Source organism: Lepidochelys kempii, chromosome 3, assembly GCF_965140285.1.
Source record: "Lepidochelys kempii isolate rLepKem1 chromosome 3, rLepKem1.hap1, whole genome shotgun sequence".
Classification (NCBI taxonomy): Eukaryota; Metazoa; Chordata; order Testudines; family Cheloniidae; genus Lepidochelys; species Lepidochelys kempii.
Window position 1 is genome coordinate 56621947 of NC_136382.1, and position 25301 is coordinate 56647247.

Below are 25301 nucleotides of genomic sequence, written 5' to 3' on the forward strand. Positions count from 1 at the left end.
GCTCTGCTGTCCCCCACTGCTCAGCTGGTTTGAGAAGCTCTGGCTATTTTTAAACAGCCAGGCTTCCCTGACTCAAACAAACAGACACCCTAATGCCCGCCCCCTGCAGGCTAGCAGCCAATCAGACACTCACTCAGGCTCTCACACTGCCCTCCCAGCAAACACACGCTCAGATACTTCCTCAGCAAGCAAACAAACACACACTCGGATACTTACCAGTCCCAGGCAAACTCCTGCTGTGAGCTGCTCTGCTGTCCCCCGCTGCTCAGCTGGTTCGGAGTTACATACTATTTTATAATTCAAGGAACTATAAACCAAAACTCCATTTATGCAGCTGAACGATCAAGTGCTTCCCCGATTTAATTCAATGATAAACTCTCATTTGCTTCAGTGGGAGCAGTGTCAGGCCCTCTATTACTCACATATTATGCTTCTTCCGTAACTCAGGATTCTGTTTTCCCTGATCTTTCCTCCACTTCTTTCATATTCTCCACGAGTATCTGGTCTCTAAGTTTCACTATACTTTGAGAATGTCATTGTTAAGACAATTTAGGTTTTGCAAAGTCCTTTGAAAGGAATTTTATCTGGTGCTTTTCAGATTGCACTTTCTTATTACAATGTGAGTTTAAGAATTTTAACAAACTTAATTCTTAAAACTATCGTTGGTGTCTGTGTATTATTAATGAGGCTCTACAGTTGGGGAAACTAATTCAAAATGGGGCACAAATCCCACAAAATATTGGGGGGGAGCCTCTCCCCACATCTTGAGGGGGCTTGAGTCTCCCTAAATGTCCTTGTCCCCGTGTGGATAGATTTTTGTGCCCACCCTAGTCCCCACCTCTCCATCCTTTCCTGATTTCTCCCTTTTCTTCTTTAAATCTTCTACTTCCCCCTGAATTTTCCCTTTTCTGGGCTCCTTTGCTTTCCGATTTTCTGTGAAGTATGAGGGGAAAGGTTATGATCTGCTGAAAGTCATTTCTCTATTCATATATGTATATCATTAGTGCATATGAAGTTATGAGAATTGTGTTGTATGTTTGTCACTAAAACATGCTGTGAGTTGCGGAATCAGCCAGTTATTAGCTTCCCAGAGGCAACAGGAAGGAAAGTAACCAATGCCCGGGGAAGGGTGACAAACAGCCCATCAACAGCCAGTGACTCATCTGCATGAGGCCACAGCAGGGGGATTGCTCAACCTTTCCTAGAGACTCAGTAATGCCCACCAGACATGTCTGGACTTGTGTATTCCCCAAGCACGTGGGTCTGAGGGTATAAAACAGAACACAGCAAGCCCATGCTTCGCCTTTTTCCTGCCCCCACCTCTGCTGCAAGAAACCAAGACACTCAGAAGAAGACTGAAGACTCCAACAGAGGAGGCTGGTCCAGGTTTAAGGGACAAACCTGTATATTAAGGACTGCAGTATCCAGTGGGGTGAAAACAACTGCTTAACCTAGATGTTGCTCAGTCTAATAGGGTTGAGAATTTAGACTGCGTGCTTATGTTTTCTTCTCTTTTGGTAACTAACTGTGACTTTTTGCCTAGCACTTACAATCACTTAAAATCTATATTCTGTAGTCAATAAATTTGTTTAGTTGTTTATCTTTACCAGTGAGTTTGTATGACGTGTGGCAAAACTGCTCAGGTTTGCAAAGGCTGGTATATGAAACCGATGAAGTGGTGAGCGAATTAATAAATTTGTACTGCCCATCTTGAGCAGTGCAAAACGGTATATTCCTGAGGTACAAGCCTAGGAGCTGGGGGGATTTGGCTGGTGCCTTTCCTTGTGTGATTCATGAGTGGCTCTGGGAGCATTCATGCAATCTAGCTGGCTGGGGGGCTCCACCTGTGGTTGAGCTGAGTGATAACAGCACCTGGAGGAGTTTGCTTCTGGTCACTAGCAAGGCATTGTGAGAGTCAGCCCAGACTGGACAGTTCAGGGAGCACAGTGGTCCCACAGTCCCAGGCTGCACCCCGGGGATCCCATCAGAGGTTTTGTGTGCACACTGAGAAAGCAACTTATGATAACTGAAAGCCACAGTCAGTTCTGGAATGCACTGCAAAGAGCAGCAGCACCACTGACAGTGAGAGCAAAAAATACCATTTTCCCTCACTTCAAGTACCTTGTTATAAAAGAAAAAAACACTTTGGAGAGTTACAGAGAAGCCTTTCTTTGTTGTTCTTTTGGAGACTGAGACCTCCAATCCTATGTTGAGAACCTCTCTCAATGTAGAAATGATAAGGATAATGGGCTACTTGTCTTAGTTCAGATATACTAAGTCTGCATAGTGGTTAAGTGTCTTTCCCTTCCGTCATGTGCTCATCACCAGATGTTGCACTAGTACTCTGAATATTAACTGATACAATCATTCCAGGTCTTTTTAGTATTGATATGAGGCATGGGTTATAAATTCAAACAAAGAGATTTAGCTATTCACCTTTGAGATGAAGTCTTATTAAAACTATTAAATATATTTTACACACATGCAGAATGCTAGTGAATTTTCAGGCCATATAATAGAATTATGAGCAGTAGCTGGAAGAAAAGTGTGCAGTAGTTCTTTAAGTGCTATGACAAAAATCCATACTTTATTTATATAAAATGAAAATAATTGGGATATTGGACACAAAGCAATATGCTGCTTAGATAATATCAGGTAATATTGAGAGGTGTGAACAGGTGCCTTTCTGAACAGGAAGAAAGTTTATAGTGATAGGAAAAGGAAAAATTGTTTCTGTACTTTGCTCAGACATCATGCTCTTATCTACAGAGCTAAAGAGGAAAATATATAAAGGACAGAAGTTGCCAGCAGTAATGATGGGGAAGAGTGTAATTTATCACTCAAACAAGAGGTTATCTTTTATGTGCTACTTCAGAACAGTATATGTTTGTTTAGCTAAAAAATAATTTGTATATAAACTATAACAGTGATGGGTATGATGAATGTAATGGATTTCAAGATTAAACCTGTGTTATGGAGAAAAATATTCATAAATATCTTTTATTCTCAGGGTCTTCAAGGTATTCCAGGGCTCCCTGGTCTAACAGGACCTAGTGGACCTTCTGTAAGTGTTTGATATAATCTATGATCTAATCTACAATAACTGTCTAGTGAACCTGTTGTGCTCAATATCAAGATGTAATGAAAAGGAGACTAGATTGAGCCAAATATTAAAGAAGCTAATAAATCCAATAATCCAGTACTAATTGAAAATGAAAGCTGTTATTTTGAGAGTAATGCTTTAGTTTACGGAAAGGTGGGATAATTTAATATGAATGTGTGACTCCAGAGATTTAATTTTCACTTTAAATAATAGCTTCATATTAGTTCTTTGTATTTCTAGCCTGTTCTCTTCTCTGTGGTGCTAATAAAGAGCCAGAGTCTGCCTTCAGTTGACTTCTGGGGAGTTGAATGAATGTCATTGTAAGAGTAACAGAAGTTGGCCCAAGTAGTTTTGTAGAAACAAGATATGTTGTGAGTTTAAATTCCTGAAAATGTTGCCATTGTCAGAACCATTATTGTGTATATAATTTATAATATGTTTCTGGCTTCTTGGTGATGATATCAGAAAATCTATACACAAAATTGACTTGAATGATGTAATAACTTTCAGATAATTATGCATCTGAACCCAAATTATTGGTATAATGTTAGTGATAAATTCTAATCATAATTCTGTTTGAAAACTCTGAAAACACTGAATCCTGAAACTTAGAAATTATAAAGTGTGACTCTAAATTGGCTATTAATATAAAAAGTCAGTGAGCCACATTTGTAAAGCAATGATAGAAAATGTTATATCTTTTCCATACCCTTAGGAAATACTATTACATTTTACTTCCTATTTAAAAGATGCAGATCATGTTGTTTATTGCACTTATTTTTAATTTCCTGAATGCTTGCAATACTTAAGTTAAGCTTTCTTTCAAAAACTGTAACAAATTTACTAAAGCATAATGAGTAATATGTAAATTGCCATTTAAGCAGCAAGGCTAAATTCTTAGCAGTATCAAAAGATGCCAATTAAGGTCACTACATTTAGTCTGCCAAGGTGAAAATGCAACCACAAAAACAAGTTTTACCCTTCATAGGGCTTATCAGTAGTATGCAGCTGTTGTATCAGCCAGAAGAAATATAAGCCTAGAGGAGAGACTTAATTAAGTTAAAATGACCTTCAAAAAGTGAGTTTTAATAACTTAATTGCAATGCAGATTACCTTGTTTTATTGTTTCATCACTAATGTGAACCAATCCTATGTGTTTCAGGGAGCAATAGGAAGACCTGGACATCCCGGTCCAGTTGGGGCAAAAGGTGAAAAGGTATTGAACATTATTCTTTGTTTCAGTTCCAGTGAAGGTCTATAAAGAATTATCTAGTTCCTTTCCTCACTTACGGTTTTCTTGACATGCCAGAAACAGAGCATGACTACCCAGGGAGTCAAAAGGCTGTATAGTACAAACAGGAATTGAACAGACAGTATTGCTACGCATTTTTGACACAAGAGGTTAGCCAAAAGTTGTGGTCTTACAAGGTTGTTTCTGTTAAGAGGAGAAATTGATGTTGGAGCCAGGTATTTTTATGCTGCAATCCTGTTTGTGTATGAAGATGTACATGGCCTCTTTCAGCCAACTCTCCTGTCTCCTTAGTTTTATGCTCCTTTTTTCGTGTCTGTTTCTCATGTTTCTTGCTGCTTCCCTTTGTTACACACAGATACACTACTCCAGTCCAATCAGTCTTCCATGCCTGATCAGAGCACAGTGGAACCCTTCTTGTGCCACATGTCTAACTCCTACCCGAGCCTGGCATGTGGCTATTTTTTTTAAGTGGAGGTCCATATTGTTTCAGAGCTCAATGTTTATATTTATTCTGAATGAAAGGTGGCAGTACCACCCACCAAGTTCAACAAGGTTTAATCCAACCTATCACAATACCTTTTTCTAGGTAAATTCCTTTAACTCACTTAAAAAATCATGCAGTTTTAATATGGTGCTTTTACCAAGCAGTGCCATACTTCCATGTTTTCTTATATCCCTTATGGTATATAAATGCATCATGTACTCTATACAATTTAAAAAATCTTGATGGTTTATTATATATATAAGCAGTGGTTGAAATTGTTAGCTATTTCTTAGAATCATAGAAATGTAGGGCTGATCCCTTTAGTCCATTCCCCTGCATTAAAGCAGGATTATAGACCCTACCTTATTCTCTTTTCAATATTGTAATCAAAAGAAATGCCATATATTAAAAGTCACAAATATTATTCAATATGATTTAGCCTCTGCAAAAATATATTACTGCCTTTTACTAAATTTGCATTAAGGTTTTTTTTAACAATATTGTACATACATCAGACACTCAATAGTGCTCAGTCTAGTTGGAAGGCAAAATTAATCTCTTATGCAATTCAGCTCAGTTCAGTGGAGTTACAGCAGACATAAACTTGGCCTACAGTTGCAAAACAACTTCCATTTATAACCCTCCCTTTTGCTACATGTGTATACCCTTCTGAAGTTTTTACCATGAGCTTGAAGTTTTTCATGCTTAGTGCCACCACATAAGATTCTTTCTATAATATTTGCTGTATTCCATAGTATTATGCAAATTCTGAACTGTAACTGATTTTTAGAAAGAAAATAAACTTCTGTCCTTTAACTCCCATCAAGCTACAGAATCTTCATAATGTAGATGAATTTGAAAATTTCCTCTAACAAAACAAAAGGAGCAGCAAAGATAGGAACACCTTCCTCCTTCCAGTCACTTAAAACAAAATGAAATGCAAGAAACTTCCTTGTTAACTCAGTACACAGGTCTACTCATAAAAAGTCTGGTAAAGCAAAGTTCCAATAATAACATTAACTCAGATGCAGGACACACGTTTTCTGTTCTTGGATTTCTGGTTGAGGCTAGCGTGGAGGGGTTCCAAGCTCTTTGGAGGACAGGATCACAATTCAAAATGATCTTGATAACTTAGAGAGAGAGTCTGAAATCAATAAGACAAAATTCAGTAAAAACAAGTGCAAACTTCTGCACTTGCGAAGGAAAAATCAGTGCACAAGTACAAAATAACTGGCTACTGCAGAACAGAATCTGGGAGTTATACAGGATCACAAATTGAATGTGAGCCAACAATGTCATGGTGTTGTGGAAAAGGCAAATGTCATTCTGGGACGTATTAACAGGAGTGTCATACCTAAGACATGGGAGGTAATTGTTTCATTCTACTTGGCATTGGTTAGAGCTCAGCTGGAGTAGTGTCCAGTTTGGAGCATGTAATCTAAGAAAGGTGTTGATAAATTGGAGAGAATCCAGAAGAGAGCAACTAAAAATGATGATAGGTTAAGACGATAAGAAAACCTGACCATGAGTGAGGAAAGGTTAAAAGAATTGGGCTTGTTTAGTCTACAGAAGAGAAGTCTGACGAGGGGGGACATAAGTCTTCAAATATGTGAAAGGTTGTTATAAAGGGGACAGTAATCCACCATGTCCACCGAGGGTAGAATAGTTAATTGGCTTGGTTTGCAGCAAGGGAGATTTAGGTTATATATTAGGAAAAGTTTTGAACTATAAGGACAGTTAAACACTGGAATAAGTTACCAAGGAAGGTTTTGGAATCCACGTCATTGCATGTTTTCAGAACAGGTTAGACAAACACCTGAGCATCCAAAGATTTAATAACTATGGTAAAAGCACTATATAGCTCATCCAAAACAGTGATTCAAGCATGTTTGAGCAACAAGTCCCTTTGAAGTAGTAATTGGACTGCATCAGAGTTGACCCTCAGTCTGCTGCTGTATATCATATTGATGGACTACATTATCAGATGGACTACTAATGGGAAAAAGGTCACAAGCTGCTATATGCAGACAAAATAGCAATATGGGTGTTCTCAAAAGAAGACCTTGGGGAAATAATAAATCAGTGATATGATCAGCTAAGCAGGCCTGGGATGAATATGAACATGACTAAGACTGAGGTCATGTAGGTCAGTAGAGGTGCCACAGGAAACTGAATATAGAGTTTAATGGAATACAGCTACACCAAACTGACCAGTTTAAGAACCTTAGTGACTGGGGTTACAGAAGACAGTGAGATCGTATATGAGATACAGTTCAAACTAGAGAATGCTGGAAGAGCAAGGGATGACATGGCAGGTTTTATATGACAAGCATATGTCATTTACAGAACATGGGTGCATTCAGCAATGCTGTATGGCACAGAAGCATGATCACTAAATAAATGGTAGCTTCAATACCTACAGGTGTTTGAGATAAGATGCCTTCAAGGTATATAGAGTTTGAAAAGACAGATTTCAAAATGAAAGCATTAGAATGGAAGTCAGGTCTATGATGTGGTTGACAAAATCCAGGAACCATGACTTCACTGGGTTGGACACATACAGAGGATGAATGAAGAGGACCTGGTGAAGATAGCATGGCAGGAGAAGATGGTAGGAAAGAGACCCCAAGGAAAGCCGAGGAAGTGGTGGGTGGATTGCATTAAAGAAAATGGTAAAAAGGTGGACCTTAGTGCAGCCTGAGACAGATGAACATTCTGTCTGCATGACATCCTGATGCCAGATGATGGTATTAGGGGAAGGAGAAGAGGAAGAAGTTAGTCAAACACCTGCCAGGGATGGTGTGATAGTTCTCAGGGTATCTTGGACTGAGAGTCACCTTCTTACCCCCTTGCCTCCAGCAAGAGAAAGACTTGCTTGTGCTTACCTGGGTGTCAGCTCCCTGATACCACCATCCTTTTCATTATCCACTCTCCTCTGGATAATGCCAACCCTTACTTTGTTTGGCAAATTAACAATAGGTGTGTCCCAGTCCCCAGGCTCCTTTGATGCATTACCCTATAGTGTCCAGCCCTTTATTCATGCAACACTTGCAGGAATACCAGCTTGTATAATTCAACTCAGGATTCTCACCTTTCTTAATACCACAGTACTGAAATATATTTATAGGGAAAATGATACGTTTATTATCAAAGATTCAAGAGATAGTGAGTAAGGATAATGGAAGCAAAAGGTTACATAAAAATCAAAATCATAACACACTTTCTAGAGACTAAACTTGCCTTAGTAGGCTAATCTTCTGTCTGAAGAAGTGTATCTCCCCCCAAATGTCTTCTGAAGCATTTCAACCAAGGCTGGTTGAGATCCCATTTTCATGAATGTAAATTTACTGCCCATTTGCTTCCTAGGTGCAAGATGACAGGCTGTCTTCTCTGCTCCCATAATATAGTCCAGCAGACCTTTGACTTGTATCTCAAGATATTCCCCTGCTGCGTGCTCTTCTGTGTTGTCTTCATATCTCTCTGTTGACTTTGTATGTAATGTTCCACCATTGTGTTGGCTTACAGTGCTTAATTTATTTGCCAACAAGGAGACAGGAGAATAAACATCTTTTGTCTGATAGGAACACTTTTTTCCTCCACCTCTCCTGTAATACAGAATCTAAGAAGATATTTTCAATTTACGTATATAACTTCTCACCTAATAGCCGTACATACGTTCACAATTATATTACCAACCATTATGACCCTGGCTTTCATTTAAGACCTCACACAACTATATTTGGTGAACCAGAATGTATATACCAGAGTCAGGATATTCTTGTAACATCCTTGCCAGTGGCCACTGAGGGCTTATGGGTCACAGATCATCTAGGTGTACTAGGCCCTGCCTCAGCGTGAGATAGACCTCAGTGTGGGATAGATGGTCTAGATAACTTCTCACAGTCTCTTCCAGGCCTGCATTTCCATGATTCTGTATTTTTATTGACTTGTAATAGTGACATTACCAGAAGAACTGACTTCCATGGGACATTGCTTCATATCATAACAAAAACATAGCAGCCCACACTTGTTTAGAGTGCCCACTAGTATGTAAACTGTTTGGGGAATCTGCTTACATGTATCCCATTTCAGTCCATATCAGCCCAACAGGCAACAGTTATCATAGAATCATAGAATATCAGGGTTGGAAGGGACCCCAGAAGGTCATCTAGTCCAACCCCCTGCTCGAAGCAGGACCAATTCCCAGTTAAATCATCCCAGCCAGGGCTTTGTCAAGCCTGACCTTGAAAACCTCCAAGGAAGGAGATTCTACCACCTCCCTAGGTAACGCATTCCAGTGTTTCACCACCCTCATAGTGAAAAAGTTTTTCCTAATATCCAATCTAAACCTCCCCCCCTGCAACTTGAGACCATTACTCCTCGTTCTGTCATCTGCTACCATTAAGAACAGTCTAGAGCCATCCTCTTTGGAATCCCCTTTCAGGTAGTTGAAAGCAGCTATCAAATCCCCCCTCATTCTTCTCTTCTGCAGGCTAAACAATCCCAGCTCCCTCAGCCTCTCCTCATAAGTCATGTGTTCTAGACCCCTAAACATTTTTGTTGCCCTTCGCTGGACTCTCTCCAATTTATCCACATCCTTCTTGTAGTGTGGGGCCCAAAACTGGACACAGTACTCCAGATGAGGCCTCACCAATGTTGAATAGAGGGGAATGATCACGTCCCTCGATCTGCTCGCTATACCCCTACTTATACATCCCAAAATGCCATTGGCCTTCTTGGCAACAAGGGCACACTGCTGACTCATATCCAGCTTCTCATCCACTGTCACCCCTAGGTCCTTTTCCGCAGAACTGCTTCCTAGCCATTCGGCCCCTAGTCTGTAGCGGTGCATTGGATTCTTCCATCCTAAGTGCAGGACCCTGCACTTATCCTTATTGAACCTCATCAGATTTCTTTTGGCCCAATCCTCCAATTTGTCTAGGTCCTTCTGTATCCTATCCCTCCCCTCCAGCGTATCTACCACTCCTCCCAGTTTAGTATCATTCGTAAATTTGCTGAGAGTGCAATCTACACCATCCTCCAGATCATTTATGAAGATATTGAACAAAACCGGCCCCAGGACCGACCCCTGGGGCACTCCACTTGACACCGGCTGCCAACTAGACATGGAGCCATTGATCACTACCCGTTGAGCCCGACAATCTAGCCAGCTTTCTACCCACCTTATAGTGCGTTCATCCAGCCCATACTTCCTTAACTTGCTGACAAGAATACTGTGGGAGACCGTGTCAAAAGCTTTGCTAAAGTCAAGAAACAATACATCCACTGCTTTCCCTTCATCCACAGAACCAGTAATCTCATCATAAAAGGTGATTAGATTAGTCAGGCATGACCTTCCCTTGGTGAATCCATGCTGGCTGTTCCTGATCACTTTCCTCTCATGCAAGTGCTTCAGGATTGATTCTTTGAGGACCTGCTCCATGATTTTTCCAGGGACTGAGGTGAGGCTGACTGGCCTGTAGTTGCCAGGATCCTCCTTCTTCCCTTTTTTAAAGATTGGCACTACATTAGCCTTTTTCCAGTCATCCGGGACTTCCCCGGTTCGCCACGAGTTTTCAAAGATAATGGCCAATGGCTCTGCAATCACAGCCGCCAGTTCCTTCAGCACTCTCGGATGCAACTCATCCGGCCCCATGGACTTGTGCACGTCCAGCTTTTCTAAATAGTCCCTAACCACCTCTTTCTCCACAGAGGGCTGGCCATCTCTTCCCCATTTTGTGATGCCCAGCGCAGCAGTCTGGGAGCTGACCTTGTTAGTGAAGACAGAGGCAAAAAAAGCATTGAGTACATTAGCTTTTTCCACATCCTCTGTCACTAGGTTGCCTCCCTCATTCAGTAAGGGGCCTACTCTTTCCTTGGCTTTCTTCTTGTTGCCAACATACCTGAAGAAACCCTTCTTGTTACTCTTGACATCTCTTGCTAGCTGCAGCTCCAGGTGCGATTTGGCCCTCCTGATATGATTCCTACATGCCCGAGCAATATTTTTATACTCTTCCCTGGTCATATGTCCAATCTTCCACTTCTTGTAAGCTTCTTTTTTATGTATAAGATCCGCTAGGATTTCACCATTAAGCCAAGCTGGTCACCTGCCATATTTACTATTCTTTCAACTCATCGGGATGGTTTGTCCCTGTAACCTCAACAGGGATTCCTTGAAATACAGCCAGCTCTCCTGGACTCCTTTCCCCTTCAAGTTAGTCCCCCAGGGGATCCTACCCATCCGTTCCCTGAGGGAGTCGAAGTCTGCTTTCCTGAAGTCCAGGGTCCGTATCCTGCTGCTTACCTTTCTTCCCTGCGTCAGGATCCTGAACTCAACCAACTCATGGTCACTGCCTCCCAGATTCCCATCCACTTTTGCTTCCCCCACTAATTCTACCCGGTTTGTGAGCAGCAGGTCAAGAAAAGCGCCCCCCCTAGTTGGCTCCTCTAGCACTTGCGCCAGGAAATTGTCCCCTACGCTTTCCAAAAACTTCCTGGATTGTCTATGCACTGCTGTATTGCTCTCCCAGCAGATATCAGGAAAATTAAAGTCACCCATGAGAATCAGGGCATGCGATCTAGTAGCTTCCGTGAGCTGCCGGAAGAAAGCCTCATCTACCTCATCCCCCTGGTCCGGTGGTCTATAGCAGACTCCCACCACTACATCACTCTTGTTGCACACACTTCTAAACTTAATCCAGAGACACTCAGGTTTTTCTGCAGTTTCGTACCGGAGCTCTGAGCAGTCATACTGCTCCCTTACATACAGTGCTACTCCCCCACCTTTTCTGCCCTGCCTGTCCTTCCTGAACAGTTTATAACCATCCATGAGAGTACTCCAGTCATGTGAGTTATCCCACCAAGTCTCTGTTATTCCAATCACGTCATAGTTCCTTGACATCACCAGGACCTCCAGTTCTCCCTGCTTGTTTCCAAGGCTTTGTGCATTCGTATATAAGCACTTGAGATAACCTGCTGATCGCCCCTCATTCCCAGTATGAGGCAGGAGCCCTCCCCTCACAGACATTCCTGCCTGTGCTTCCTCCCGGTATTCCGCTTTCCCACTTACCTCAGGGCTTTGGTCTCCTTCCCCCGGTGAACCTAGTTTAAAGCCCTCCTCACTAGGTTAGCCAGCCTGCTGGCAAAGATGCTCTTCCCTCTCTTCGTAAGATGGAGCGCACAGTTAGACCATCATCACAATTCACCACAAAAAGTGATTAATTCATTTTTTTTGTCATAGTTCAATGCTAGTTTTATCTTTGTTTTGTTCTGGGTTTTTTGTTTTGTTCTGTTTTTGTCTAAGTTGTGGTTGTTTCTTTACAACTTAATCCATAAACTGAAGATTATGTTCAACAAAGTGGTTTATGATTTATGAAAATTATTCTGAACTTTTATTTTCCAAATTTTGTTTATTGCTATAAAGTTGAACATCCTTCTCACTGCCTTTTCTCCCAATTAATATGAAGCAGATACTGTATTCAGTTACTCAAATCACTTACAAGTGAAACTACTGTTAAAATTTCTATAAGGAAACCTATTGCAAATAATCTATGTCATAGGGCTAAGACTCGAGATCTAATATAAAGGTATTATTCCCATATCAGCTCACTCGCTTGTTTGTTTGTTTGTTTTTTAATGTTGTTTTATATAGAGGATTAAGATGACACTAGAGAGAGGGTAGGCCAAATTAACCTCTTTTATAGCTGTATTTATCCAAAAAATAGAAGGAGGAGGGTCATATAGATTGCATTTCTTGTTTATTATCACTGTGCTAGGTATTACATCAGTTTCAGTAAATGAAATGTACGAATCTTATACTGTCATAGGGTAATGAGGGTTCTCCTGGAAAGCCTGGACCACCTGGACCTCCAGTAAGTCATTTGTTTCATATTTTGAATAGTATATTTTGATAATTTACCGAAGGGTATGATAGATTCTCCAAGTCCTTGAATCAACATTGGATGTCTGTCTAAATCTAAAAGATGTGCTGTAGCTCAAGCAGAAGTGTATGGACTTGATCCAGGAGACATTTGGGGAAATTCTATGGACAGTTTTGCGCAGGATGAAAGATTAGATGATCATAATGGTCCCTTTTGGCCCAAACTCCTATTGACATCAGTAGCCAGGATTTTACCCTGAATCTCTGAAAATAATATGAGTATTTTTTCCTGTAAAGCGCTCTTCATAAAATATTTCTTTTTAAAAATACAAAATACAGTAAAATACAAAATGCTTTAAGAATATAAAGGCAGGTATGGAGAAAATATACTAAAACAATATGCTGTCTGAGAGGACAGATTCTGCCTTTGTAAACCTAGAGTCAGGGTACAGGCCACCTGTCCAGGTTGTACATGGCATCTTGTACAGCCAGTGGGTTGTGGTAGTATCTGACTGCATGACCATTCCCTATTCTGCCCCTTTTTCATTCCCCCCATGCACAACTGTGACTGTTCTGCTGCAGCGTTCTGGTTTCACCAATAAAGTATATAAAAGTTAAAGTAAAATAAAACCTGCCATATTTATTTGCATTAGTTTGTTTTGCATGATAAAACTTCACATTTTAAAGTATTCTGAACTCAATAAATTTCTCTTTCATACTGAAAACATATTGTCGTTGAAGTGCAAATTGATTTGGGGACGGAAAAGGTGCATGTCATCTTTGGTCTTCACTTTGTCATTCTCCCTTTTCTTATGCATACATTTTATAAATCTCCATATATGAAAAAAGATTACATCCATATTTCCTACCTTCACCTTAAATATCCTGTGAATAGAATTTTTGAAAAAATATAAATCTCTTTTCAGAAGCAAGAGTTTCATCCATTCGTATCTTGAATACACTTGAGTTAATGTGTGCTTTTTGTGCTTTGGGGGTCAACAGGCTGTAAACATTTAGCATAAACTGGTAGTTCAGTTATTGAATTTTATTGAATTCATAATTTTTCTTCTGAATTTATTAGTGTCTCATCTGTCAAATTTGAGCATTAATTCAAAGCTACAGTACAAGCCTCTATATTCTTGAAGTATTTGAAGCCTGACTCAAATGCTTTGCAGTTTTCATTTAACATGTAACTTTTTAAGGTGATAAAAAATGAAATGTACAATACCTTGAATTCCTTTACGCACATCATTTGGCCAGTCACATAAATGGTTTGGCAATTTTATATAATAAAAGTTATACAGTTACCTTAGGATTCATGAGCCTTCATTTTTATTAGCTGATAAAAAGCCCAATCTTCCATTCATCACACATCCCGAACTCTTAAATGACTTCACTGGAATTTTTGCAGGACAGACCTGTCACACTTTGGGGCAGTTGCACCTATATTCCCTCCTAGGGTCCCACAAGGGCACCCACTCATAGGCTTTCTGCTGCCCAGCCACCACCACTCTGGGCGTAGACATATGTCTCTCTCCCTTCTGAGCACGGTAATTCCAGGCTGCACAGCTCCCTGCTGACACAGTGTTCCCCAGAAAAGTCCGACTGCCTAAACAGGCCTGGTTTACTTTTCTCCTCAGAGATGGTAAACAGGGTAATTGCCACAATTAAGTTGCCACACCGGTCTTTCTAAGCAAGTACATTTATTTTTAGGAAAAGCATTACAGAGAAAACATGTTAAAAACAATAAAAGAACCTACATACGTGCCAATAAACATATGAGAGGTCACCCCCTGACTACAACAGAGGCTCTGGCCAGTAGTCCTTCACACCCCACCAAGGGTTTATTCTGTGGTCACAAGTTCATAACAGCAGTTAGCTCAGAACAAACACACAGACTGAGCCATGTCCTTCCAAGGATTGGGGCCCCCCTTGGACAGAAGGTTCTGTCTGTTTACTGGATCAGAAAAAATGCACTGAATCTGTTTTAAGTCTTTCTTTGTTGGCCCCAGGGCCAGCTCCAGGCACCAGCGTTCTAAGCAGGTGCTTGGGGTGGCAGTTAGAAAGGGGCGGCAGAGTTTCCGTGACTGCAGCAATTTGGTGGCTGCTTCTCTCTCTCCTGCTGTCTACGGCGGCAATTCGGCGGTGACAGGTTTTTTCACTGCTTGAGGCAGCAAAAACGGTAGAGCCGGCCCTGGTTGGCCCCTGGAGAATCCGGTTTGAACCAGTGTTTGTGAACCTCCTTCCAGGTGGTGGTAACTCTCTGGAGGTGTTACAAATGGAGTGAATTTTCCTAACTACCTCCCACTCCTCTTAGTTCCTGGAGAATTGAGCCCCCCCCCCCCCCCCCCATGGAATTACACGCAAAGATAATAAACTGAATTCAATAAGGTTTCTTCAGGATATTTCAGGTAGTTATTAGGATATAGATATTCAGGCCTGTCGGTGAAGGCCTATACTCTAAGAATTTAGGTGTATTCTTATCACTTGGCTAGTTATAGAGGTATTGGCTAGTTATAGAGGTATAAAAGAAGGAATCAAAATCACTGTCTACCAGTGTAAGGTCCTTCTCTTACTGTGACAGTCTGAGGCCCTGTGCTTAGGCTAAGGCCTTTGGCTAAGCGACAGAGGCTGCCATAAGCTGGGAAGCGACGGATCACATCCTCACATTCCAAACTAGTCACATTGAAATAAAATGCTATTGGGCTGTTAGGAATACAATCCTGTCCTAATAATGCCTATTGCTGCCAGAGAAAGGGAAGTGCCTAGAAGATGTAAAAGGAAACTTAGTTTGATAGCATCCTGTCTGGCAAGAACTCACTTATCAAGAGCTGGGATGTGAAATCCTCACTTCTGTATTGTTTTGTCATTATAGTTCCCACTTCGCTATTGTTTATCTGTATAATCTCTGATTGTTCCTGTCTGCTGTATAATTAATTTTGCTGGGTGTAAACTAATTAAGGTGGTGGGATATAATTGGTTAAATAATCATGTTACAATATGTTAGGATTGGTTTATTAAATTTCAGTAAAATGATTGGTTAAGGTGTAGCTAAACAGAACTCAAGTTTTACTATATAGTCTGCAGTCAATCAGGAAGTGTGTGTGGGGGGGGGAAATGGGAACAGGAAATGGGGGTGAGGAAATTGGAATCATGTTTGGCTAAGGGCAGGAATGGGAACAGGGATACAGGTGTAAGGCTCTGTGGTATCAGAGCTGGGAAGGGGGACACTAAGGAAGGAAACTGGAATCACCCTTGCTGGAAGTTCACCCCAATAAACATTGAATTGTTTGCACCTTTGGACTTGGGGTATTGTTGCTCTCTGTTCATGTGAGAAGGACCAGGGAAGTAAGTGGGTGAAGGAATAAGCCCCCTAACAGTAGTTGTCATATCTGTCACAAGACTCATTAACGGAAATGGTACTTTGGCTTTGTGTACTAGCAATTCAAAGAATGAAAAGCTGTTTTTCCATTGATTTAATCTCCATAGTTCATAGTTGTGATTTTTTTAAAAATATTTTCTGAATATTTTCATATTTTAAGGGTATGCCTTACAATGAAAGGAATGGAATGAGCAGCTTATATAAACTACAGGTATTTTTCTTTATTAAATGATTTAACAGTTTTTTCCTGATTACTGCCTTATGGAACAAATGAAAATTGTTTTCTTTCCCCAGGGAGGTGTAAGCGTTGCTACTTATCCTGGTCCACCAGGCCCTCCTGTAAGTATTTAATAGATATCATCTGTAATATTTAGTGTAAAACATTTACAGAGAGCTTCGCATCTTGCATGCAACTTGTTTGTTAGCTGGGTGACAGAAGACTTTACATTTGAAAAGTCAGAAAAAACAACTCAGATAGGATGTGACTGATACACATTAATAATAAAACACACATTTTGTAAGTGTGTGTAACAAACAGCCTAGCATACACTGAGAGAATGACTAAAATTTTAATTTAAATATTGAGAATTACAACCCTAGATTTTGCTGAAAAGTACTTAAAAAAATGCCAATACCCTGATTAAAATTAATGGGACTACTCCTTGAGTAAATGCAGTTTAATATGAATATAGGTTGCAGAACTGGGCACAAAAATAATTTGATCTTGGACTATATATTGCAGTAATGTAATAATTCTTAAAACATATAGTTCACTTTTTATCTTTAGAGGCAGTGTTGTTCAGTAGCGCATTAAATTTGGTGTTGAAAATAAGGAACTCATTAATTCTAGTCTAGTGCTGTCACTGACTCGCTGCATAACTTTGGACAAGTCTCTTAATTTCTCTGCCTCGGTTTCCCCATTTGTCTACCCTACCTCTCTGGATGTCGAGGAGAATGTGGGAGTCGTATGGAGTGAATGTATCCCTCCCCTCAATTTCCGTGAGTCCCATAGGTGCTGCTGCCATCCTGGGTGAGAACTCTGAAAGAGATCTGTCAGGCAGTGGTAACCTTTGGGCTATTCTGCCCCTTTGTATTCCTGTGGGTCTAAGGTGGACTCTGTCTTCCCCATCCCTCTTACACATACACGTGGCCTTTGGAGCCAAAGAGCCACATGGTTAGTGCCTTTGTGATGTTATAGCCATAGGTAGACTCCCCACCCTTGGGCATAATCATTTTGGCAGCTGTGTAAACCCTTTGTGGCCACTAATGAGGTGCTGCTTTCCCCTTTGTGACATTATTTGCACTTTGTGGCACAGAATCAAGCCAGGCCACAGAGCTATGCCCTGCTCTGTACGATGGAATAACATACACTAGGATTTGACCCAAATTTAACTAAATAAGATTGCTGCTTGTAGTGATTCTGAATACACTACATGACCATTTTATTACACTTGTTGTTATATATTGTGGTAATGTTAAAGACATCACATTCTTGTCTAATTGTGTTAAGTTATTTTCTAATACCTTTTAAATCATTCTTTGCAGGGTCCAAAAGGTGATCCTGGTACTGTGGTATGTATATTTTATTGGAATGTGTCATTTCCGTCATACTGACAAGTGTGTCTTCATGAGTTGGGATGTGGGGATGATGCTGAGAAAGGAGTGGGAGGACTTACTAGGGAACTGAGGACTTCATAGATCATCAGAAGAGCCCCCCCCCCCAAAATATCAGAGTATGGTCCCAGCCATGTGAGTGGGACAGTCCAGATAATCTCCTTGAGCAGGAAGTTACTCTATCAGTACATTTAAAAAACCTTGTTTTATAACCAAGGCTAGAGAAAGGTACAGCTCCAGGTCAATAGATTTCTTTTTACAGCTGTTAATGTTAATTATGTTCAGTGATACATTATATAAGCTGTCTGTGGATTTTGTTCTCTGTTTAGTAATCTATAGAGGCATTTTAGTATGAAGAATTTGTATTATTTCAAGAGATTAAATCACTACTTGAAGCAGGCCCACTAGAAATAAAGATGGAAAATGTTTTAATTTTGAGTCCAAAGCAGTAACATGTAAATTGAAATTGCTCACAGGAGGTGATCACATCGTACCACCATTTAGCAACCAGAAGACTGTTTTCTTAAGGAACAGTGTAATGAGGGATTAATGCTCAATAGTAATTAGAATATGATCAGGCTGTCTGCAGCTGCCAAGAAGTTGATAATAACTGGAGCTCCAGTACATCTCAATTGTATAGCTTCACATTCAAAACCTATCATAATAAAGCTGATTCACTGAATGCTTTGCTCTTTCTCCTCAAAGATTGCAATCTACCCTTTTCACAAAACCTTTATTTCATATATTTACATTTTTGGAACAAACAGAAAAGCTTTGCAATACCCAGGTTTTGGTAGATATTGTTTGTACTTTGACACCATTTAATATTTTTTCAGTTTTAATATGAAATTTTTAAAGAGCCCATAGGAAGCAAGCAGCTCCCAACCAAGATACATACATTTGCAATAACTGCCAAAGATCTTGCAAATCTCGGATTGGACTATTCAGTCACATGAGACATTGAAAACCATCCACATCATAGGCTGCAATTCCCACTGTCTCTCACAGACAAAAGGATGCCAATTTATTTAACATAATGCAGTGGGTGCCATTAAAAACTAGACATTTACCACTCACAGCAGTTAAATATAGCACAGTATAAGGAATGCACAAATACCATGGTCATGAGGGACAAAGCAGCACAAACCCACACTTACAGAACTGCACCACTGCAGTAAAGGAGGCAAAACTACCATTACATGCTTGTAACTCTCACCTACATATCTCATTGTCAGCTGAAACACCTACTGCCACTCCTAAACTTTCAGATTGCCTACATGAAATAGCTCTTGGATGATGAGCAGCTGGCTCAAGCTGAACCCAGGCAAGACCATAGTGATGCTGATTAAAAAGGGAAATGCTTTGAAAAGCTGGACAAGATGTTTTCTACACCTTCCATTGAAGCCAGACAGCCCTCATGTATCACAGTGGTGTGAAGCATTGGGGTCCACTTTTACTCCTTATTAAACTTGGATGGTGAGGTATAGTCAGTTTCCAAAAATGCCATCTTGCACCTCCAGCTTGCTAGGAAATGTCCCTTCCTCCATATGAGGACCTGACCATGGTGATCCATGCATTTGTCACCACCAGGCTGGATTAACATAACTCATTGTATCTAAAGCTCAATGTGAAGATGATGCAATGACTGCCTACTTTCTCCATATTTCTAGTCACTTAGAACACATTACACCTGTGCACAAGTCCTTCCACTGGACAGACTCAAGTCAGCCTCTGATGACAGTTTAAGGTTTTGGTCCTCATTTTCAAAGCAATTAATGGATGAAGCCCCAGCTACATCAAAGACCAAATATATGAACCCATGTGATATCTGCACTCCTCTAGTATAGTGCAGGTTACAAAGCGCAGGATGAAGTATGTGAAAGCTAGGAACAAAGCAGTCTCTGTTGAGTGGCTCTTGGTAAGGAACAATCTTCTAAAAGATATTGGGCAAATCCAAAGTCTCACCATCTCTAGAAAAAGCCTTACCACGGAAGTAATATTTGGAATTTGAACACTCCTTCTATTCCCAAACCACTCTCAACCCCCTAAATCCTCAGAAAACCTCTATATCCCAAACAAAGTTCTGACCCCATTAAAGGGAGAAATTACAGAGAAGCCATGAAATCCGCTTGGGATTTTGTTATTGATTTTACGTGTAAAGCACTCAGATACTATGGTGATGGGCAGTAGTATAAAACTCCAAGATAGCTAGATAAATAGCTTGTAATGGTAAATGTCCCCCTTTATTTATTTTATTTTGTACTCACTATTACTTGTCTGTAAAGCTGAATTACTGTTCAGTAGTTGCTACATCATCTCACTCATTTTCTTGCTTTTCTTCCAAAGCTTGTAGACTTAATGCTGGAGTGCTCTTGATCTACACATCCCTAGGGAGAATAGGCTTTACTTAGGGAAGAGAGTTTTCCTCTGAAGCCCCTAGACGCATCTTTTTTTGACTGTCAAAAGGCAAATTCTGGAGTAACCTTGCAACCCATGTTACTTGTCTAATTGACAACGTACATTCAAACCTCTCCCTTTATTGACTGAAAGTGGTTTAGTGCTGACCTTGACCAAGTAGATACAGCAGAGGGGATTCTTTCTGATTAGGTTCTTAATCAAAACTGAAACAATTAATCAGAAAATAAACACATACTTGTTCTGGGAATAGTTCTAATTATCAGGTCATAAAAACAACACATAGCAAAAGCTGTTCACTCAAAGCAAATAGAATATTTAGCTGGTTGTTAAATAATCTTAAATTGAATGCTTTGCTTTTATTTACTATATTACTATTTTTATGTCATTCAGAATGCAGAATTTTTAATCTAAACTACACTTTTAAAACAAACAGGGAGAACCAGGTCCAATGGGACTACCTGGACTAGAGGGATTTCCAGGAGAAAAGGTACGACTTCATTAAAGAAAAATATCCTCTCTTCTTTTCCATTGGTATTGCTGCTACTTTTGTATATCTACAGTGTTTATTGGCAGGGAAATGTTTCCTTCATTTAAAAGGCTGTTCACTTGTTGATGGTGTCTATCTGCAGCAGAATGTTTCATGCAAGATTGGGTCTGCATATGTAGAAATGTCGTGTGCCTACCTGTCTTTTCATTTTCTGTTTAAATCTAGGTCTAAATAATACAATTCAATCAATGTAAAATCCCAGTTTTCCAGGAAAAACAATCTGTGTGTAGTCAGCCTTCCATCCATTACCAGTCATTCATTCTATTCCATTAGTATTAGAGCAGCCACTTTGATTTTATTCAACAAGTTACTTCCTTGATTAATGCTGATTAAAAGTGCAAGGCACTCCTTAGCAGAAGACACAAACCCTTTGATATGCCCCTAGGTATGTTGCCTGGCTTTTATTCCCCTTGACCAAACATCGTCTTCCTCATCTAGTCTAGTTATGCTGCCCCATTTTAAATGCATTTCTGAGGCAAAGATCCCAAATGATAGTGCTATAGGCTAATACTGTAACCCTGAGACTGTAACCCTGGGACTATCTGCATGCATGACTTATACAAAGAAGGCTAATTTAAATTATACTAAAAATCTAGGTAAGCAGATTGGATCAAATCCAGAGAGATGCTGAGTGCCTGCAACTTCCAGTGGGTCCAGTCCTGCTCCCAAACTCTCTTGCCTTGTAGGATTTGACCTGCTATTTTTAAATATGTGGATTGTAACCATTTTTGTTTTGCACTTCTGATGTTATAATGAGTCTGTATGTAGCCCCTTCTGGAGCATGTCTGATCCCCAAGCATGGTAGAGTCCACTTGCTCCTTCTTCCGGCTTTGTGTCCCAGTTTAGGACCAACGAGCACTCGATTCTCTTGAATCCATGGACTGATGGCAGGTCTCAACTCTTAACTTGCTAGTCACTGAAGCTAAACTACATTCTCAGTACACAGTGTGTCCAGCTATGGCCAGGTAAATAAGTTAATATGCAACCCTTGTGACTTCTAGGACATTACAAATTAAAAGCAACTGTAGACTAACAAAGTTTAAAAAAGGAATAAACACATTATTAAGAGAAAGGCTATGATTAATTAAGAAGGGGCAAAGACAGGAATTAGGTAAAGGGAACAGGCAAGGGAACTGATAAATGAATGAACAGATTAAACCTCACAACCACAATCAGACCCTTCCTGAAATAAAAACATTCTTCTAATAAGCAAATACAGTCAAAATCCCACATAGACTATACAAATAAATAGGTGTGATCCCAGAGTCTGCCTGCAGGTCCCAGGTGGTTGGTGTGAATGCTGTTGCTGTGTTGGAGCTCTATAGGCTGACAGAACAGAGGTGAGTTGTGCAGTGAAATTATCATGTAAAGGTTGTAGGCCTGACCACCACTTTGATTCCAGATGAGCTTTCAGTTGGCTGTGCACACACAAACCAGGGCTTTCCTTGCCCCGGCACCCTTTTTGGTCTATCTAGGTGATGTTTCCCAAGTATTCCTTGTTAAAGATGCAAGGCAGATCCCACATTGGGTGGAGCAGATCCCAGGTGGCCCCAACCCTGGCTTTCCCTTTGTAACGATGCTGGTTCTGGCGGGACCCAACTGAGAGTGCAAATTCAGGACAAATTGCTTAAATCAGGGAAGTTACAACCCAAGGTTGGGGTTTTTCACCTCTAAGGCAAACCAAACCATCCAAACAGAGAAGACTTTGGTCTCACCCCACTGGCTAACCACAAGTCACACAAGCAATTCCCTTAGACACTCCAGTTTCCCAGTATCTCCACCAGTGCCACTCATTATGGGGATAAATGGTTATGAAAACCAATACCCCAGTAAAAGAAAAAAGGTTCTCTCAATCCCAAAGGATCAAGCCCCAGACCCAGGTCTATATACAAATCAGATCTTACCCACAAATCACGCTGTTGCCAATCCTTTAGAATCTAAAATCTAAAGGTTTATTCATAAAAGGAAAAAGATATAGATGAGAGCTAGAATTGGTTAAATGGAATCAATTACATACAGTAATGGCAAAGTTCTTGGTTCAGGCTTGCAGCAGTGATAGAATAAACTGCAGGTTCAAATCAAGTCTCTGGAGAACATCCACAGCTGGGATGGGTCATTCAGTCCTTCGTTCAAAGCTTCAGTGTAGCAAAGTCCCTCCAAAGGTAAGAAGCAGGATTGAAGACAAGATGGAGGAGCTGCAGCAGCTTTTTATATTCTCTTGCCATGTGGTCTCTGCTTTCTTTGTTCCAAAGACAAGCTGTCCAGCACATAGCATGGAAAAACCTCAGAGTTCTGTCCATAGGCATATCCCTGCATGCCTTGCTGAGTCACCAGGCGTGTCTGCCTTCTGTCAGTGGGTCAGTTGTATAGCTGATGGTTCTTAATGGGCCATCAAGCAGGCTAGGCAGAGCTGACACCAACTTGTTTGGGGTGTCCCCAAGAAGCATAGCACAAGTTTGAAATACAGACAGTATAAAGGCACTATTCATAACTTCCACTACAAAAATGATACACACATATAGACAGCATAATCATAATCAGCAAACCATAACCTTGTCTTAGACACCTCATTTGACCCCCTTTATATGAGATTTGGTGCCACTACAGGATCTTGGTTGCAACAATGATCTATATGGTCCCAGTTCAAGTCAATAATGTCACACCCTTGTTTTCCAGAGCAAGGGGGGCCTAATGGGTGAGGCTGGCAAACAATCTTCTCCCTATGAAGTCTTCTGACCCTCTTGGGTTTTGCTGAAGACTGGTTATTGGTTGGGTGGAAGAAGTGGCTTTGTTTCACAGACACCTAGGGGAGATGGAACATCCTCTGGGAAACTGGGTGTTTCCCATTGGCCAGGCCCTTGTGGCTGACAGGAAAATTGAAGTTCTTTTGCATGCTCTACGGAGAGCAACCCAGGAGGTCTGTCTCATACTCTTACTAGCAGCCAGTACCCAGCTGCTGACTCCCATCCCTTGAGCACAGTGCCTGTCCATGAGCAGGACATGGCTGGGCAGCCTCGACCATTTGGAAGTGGTTGTAGCCTGCAGGTGGCTACCTGGGCATTTCTGTCAGGCCTCTAGCCTGGTGACTCCTCTGTCCCAATCCCTGGTATTAGTTGTGGTCTCATGCACGTACCAAGCTGTTTCAATTGCTGCGGTCTCAGTCTCTGCATTACTCTCCATCTGTGAGAGCTCCTGGGAGCTGCATTTCTGAAGCCCCCAAAATGGCAAAAAGCTACATGTATTTTACTTGTTGTCTGCACCAAATGAAATGCCCAAAAGACTTTGAGATGTACCATCTAGTTAATGTCAATCTCTACTGTAGTATGTTATACTTGCATCTTTGATCTGAGGGTCTCAAAACTCATTAAAGACAATTAATGTGTTCTCACAGTACCTTGTAACGTAGTTGTGTTACTTATTACCATCGTCAACCCTATTTTATATATGTTGAAACTGAGGCATCCTGAATCAAAGAAAAAACCTATAGTAAAGGCAGAAGTAGAACTCAGAACTCCTTATGCTCTTAGACTCCCTTCCCGTGTAATACAGGACCCTGCATGTAGCTATAATGTTGGTATTAGTGCCAACTAGTTTAAGGTGACATAGAAGGAAAAGATGCTCGTACAATACTGAATTATACTTTGTTAATTCTGGTCACTGCCATGAGTATAAATGAGGATTATTTGGAGATCTGCATGTTGGTCAGATACTTGACTCTGGTCCATTTTAAAGCATTTTTAACATTAACTTTCACCTGAATATCCTTTTGATTGAACATAAGGGCAAATACACAAATGATGACTGTCATAAATATAAAGGGAAGGGTAAACCCCTTTAAAATCCCTCCTGGCCAGAGGAAAAATCCTCTCACCTGTAAAGGGTTAAGAAGCTAGGATAACCTCGCTAGCACCTGACCAAAATGACCAATGAGGAGACAAGATACTTTCAAAAGCTGGGGGAAGGCAAAAACAAAGGGTCTGTCTGTGTGATGCTTTTGCTGGGGACAGAACAGGAATGGAGTCTTAGAATTTAGAAAGTAATCTCGCTAGATATGTGTTAGATTATGATTTCTTTAAATGGCTGAGAAATTGAGCTGTGCTGAAAGGAATGGATATTCCTGTCTTTGTGTCTTTTTGTAACTTAAGGTTTTGCCTAGAGGGATTCTCTATGTTTTGAATCAGGTATTTACCTGATTCAAGGTTTTGCCTAGAGGGATTCTCTATGTTTTGAATCAGGTATTTACCATCCTGATTTTACAGAGGTGATTCTTTTTCCTTCTATTAAAATTCTTCTTTTCAGAAACTAAATGTTTTTTCATTGTTCTTAAGATCTAAGGGTTTGGGTCTGTGGTCACCTGTGCAAATTGGTGAGGATTTTTACCAAACCTTCCCCAGGAAGTGGGGTGCAAGGGTTGGGAGGATTTTGGGGGGAAAGACGTTTCCAAACAACACTTTCCCAATAAAAATAAACCCAGATAAACGTTTGGTGGTGGCAGTGGAAGTCCAAGTGCAAAGGGTAAAATAGTTTGTACCTTGGGGAAGTTTTAACCTAAGCTGGTAAAAGTAAGCTTAGGAGGTTTTCATGCAGATCCCTGCATCTGTACCCTAGAGTTCAGAATGGGA

The 25301-nt window shown here is 40.6% G+C and overlaps 1 protein-coding gene across 4 annotated transcripts in view; it reads left to right on the plus strand.

Moving 5' to 3' along the window:
- The window catches only part of COL19A1 (collagen type XIX alpha 1 chain), a 337142-nt gene that overhangs the window by 261425 nt on the left and 50416 nt on the right, over positions 1 to 25301 (plus strand). For 3 of the 4 annotated variants that reach the window (XM_073336362.2, XM_078852101.1, XM_078852100.1), the window contains 7 exons: positions 3011 to 3064; positions 4266 to 4319; positions 12666 to 12710; positions 16261 to 16311; positions 16395 to 16439; positions 17646 to 17672; positions 20566 to 20619. In XM_073336362.2, the coding sequence (XP_073192463.1) occupies positions 3011 to 3064; positions 4266 to 4319; positions 12666 to 12710; positions 16261 to 16311; positions 16395 to 16439; positions 17646 to 17672; positions 20566 to 20619 (330 nt within the window). The remainder of the gene's footprint in view (positions 1 to 3010; positions 3065 to 4265; positions 4320 to 12665; positions 12711 to 16260; positions 16312 to 16394; positions 16440 to 17645; positions 17673 to 20565; positions 20620 to 25301) is intronic. The other variant, XM_078852102.1, reaches the window with a different exon arrangement.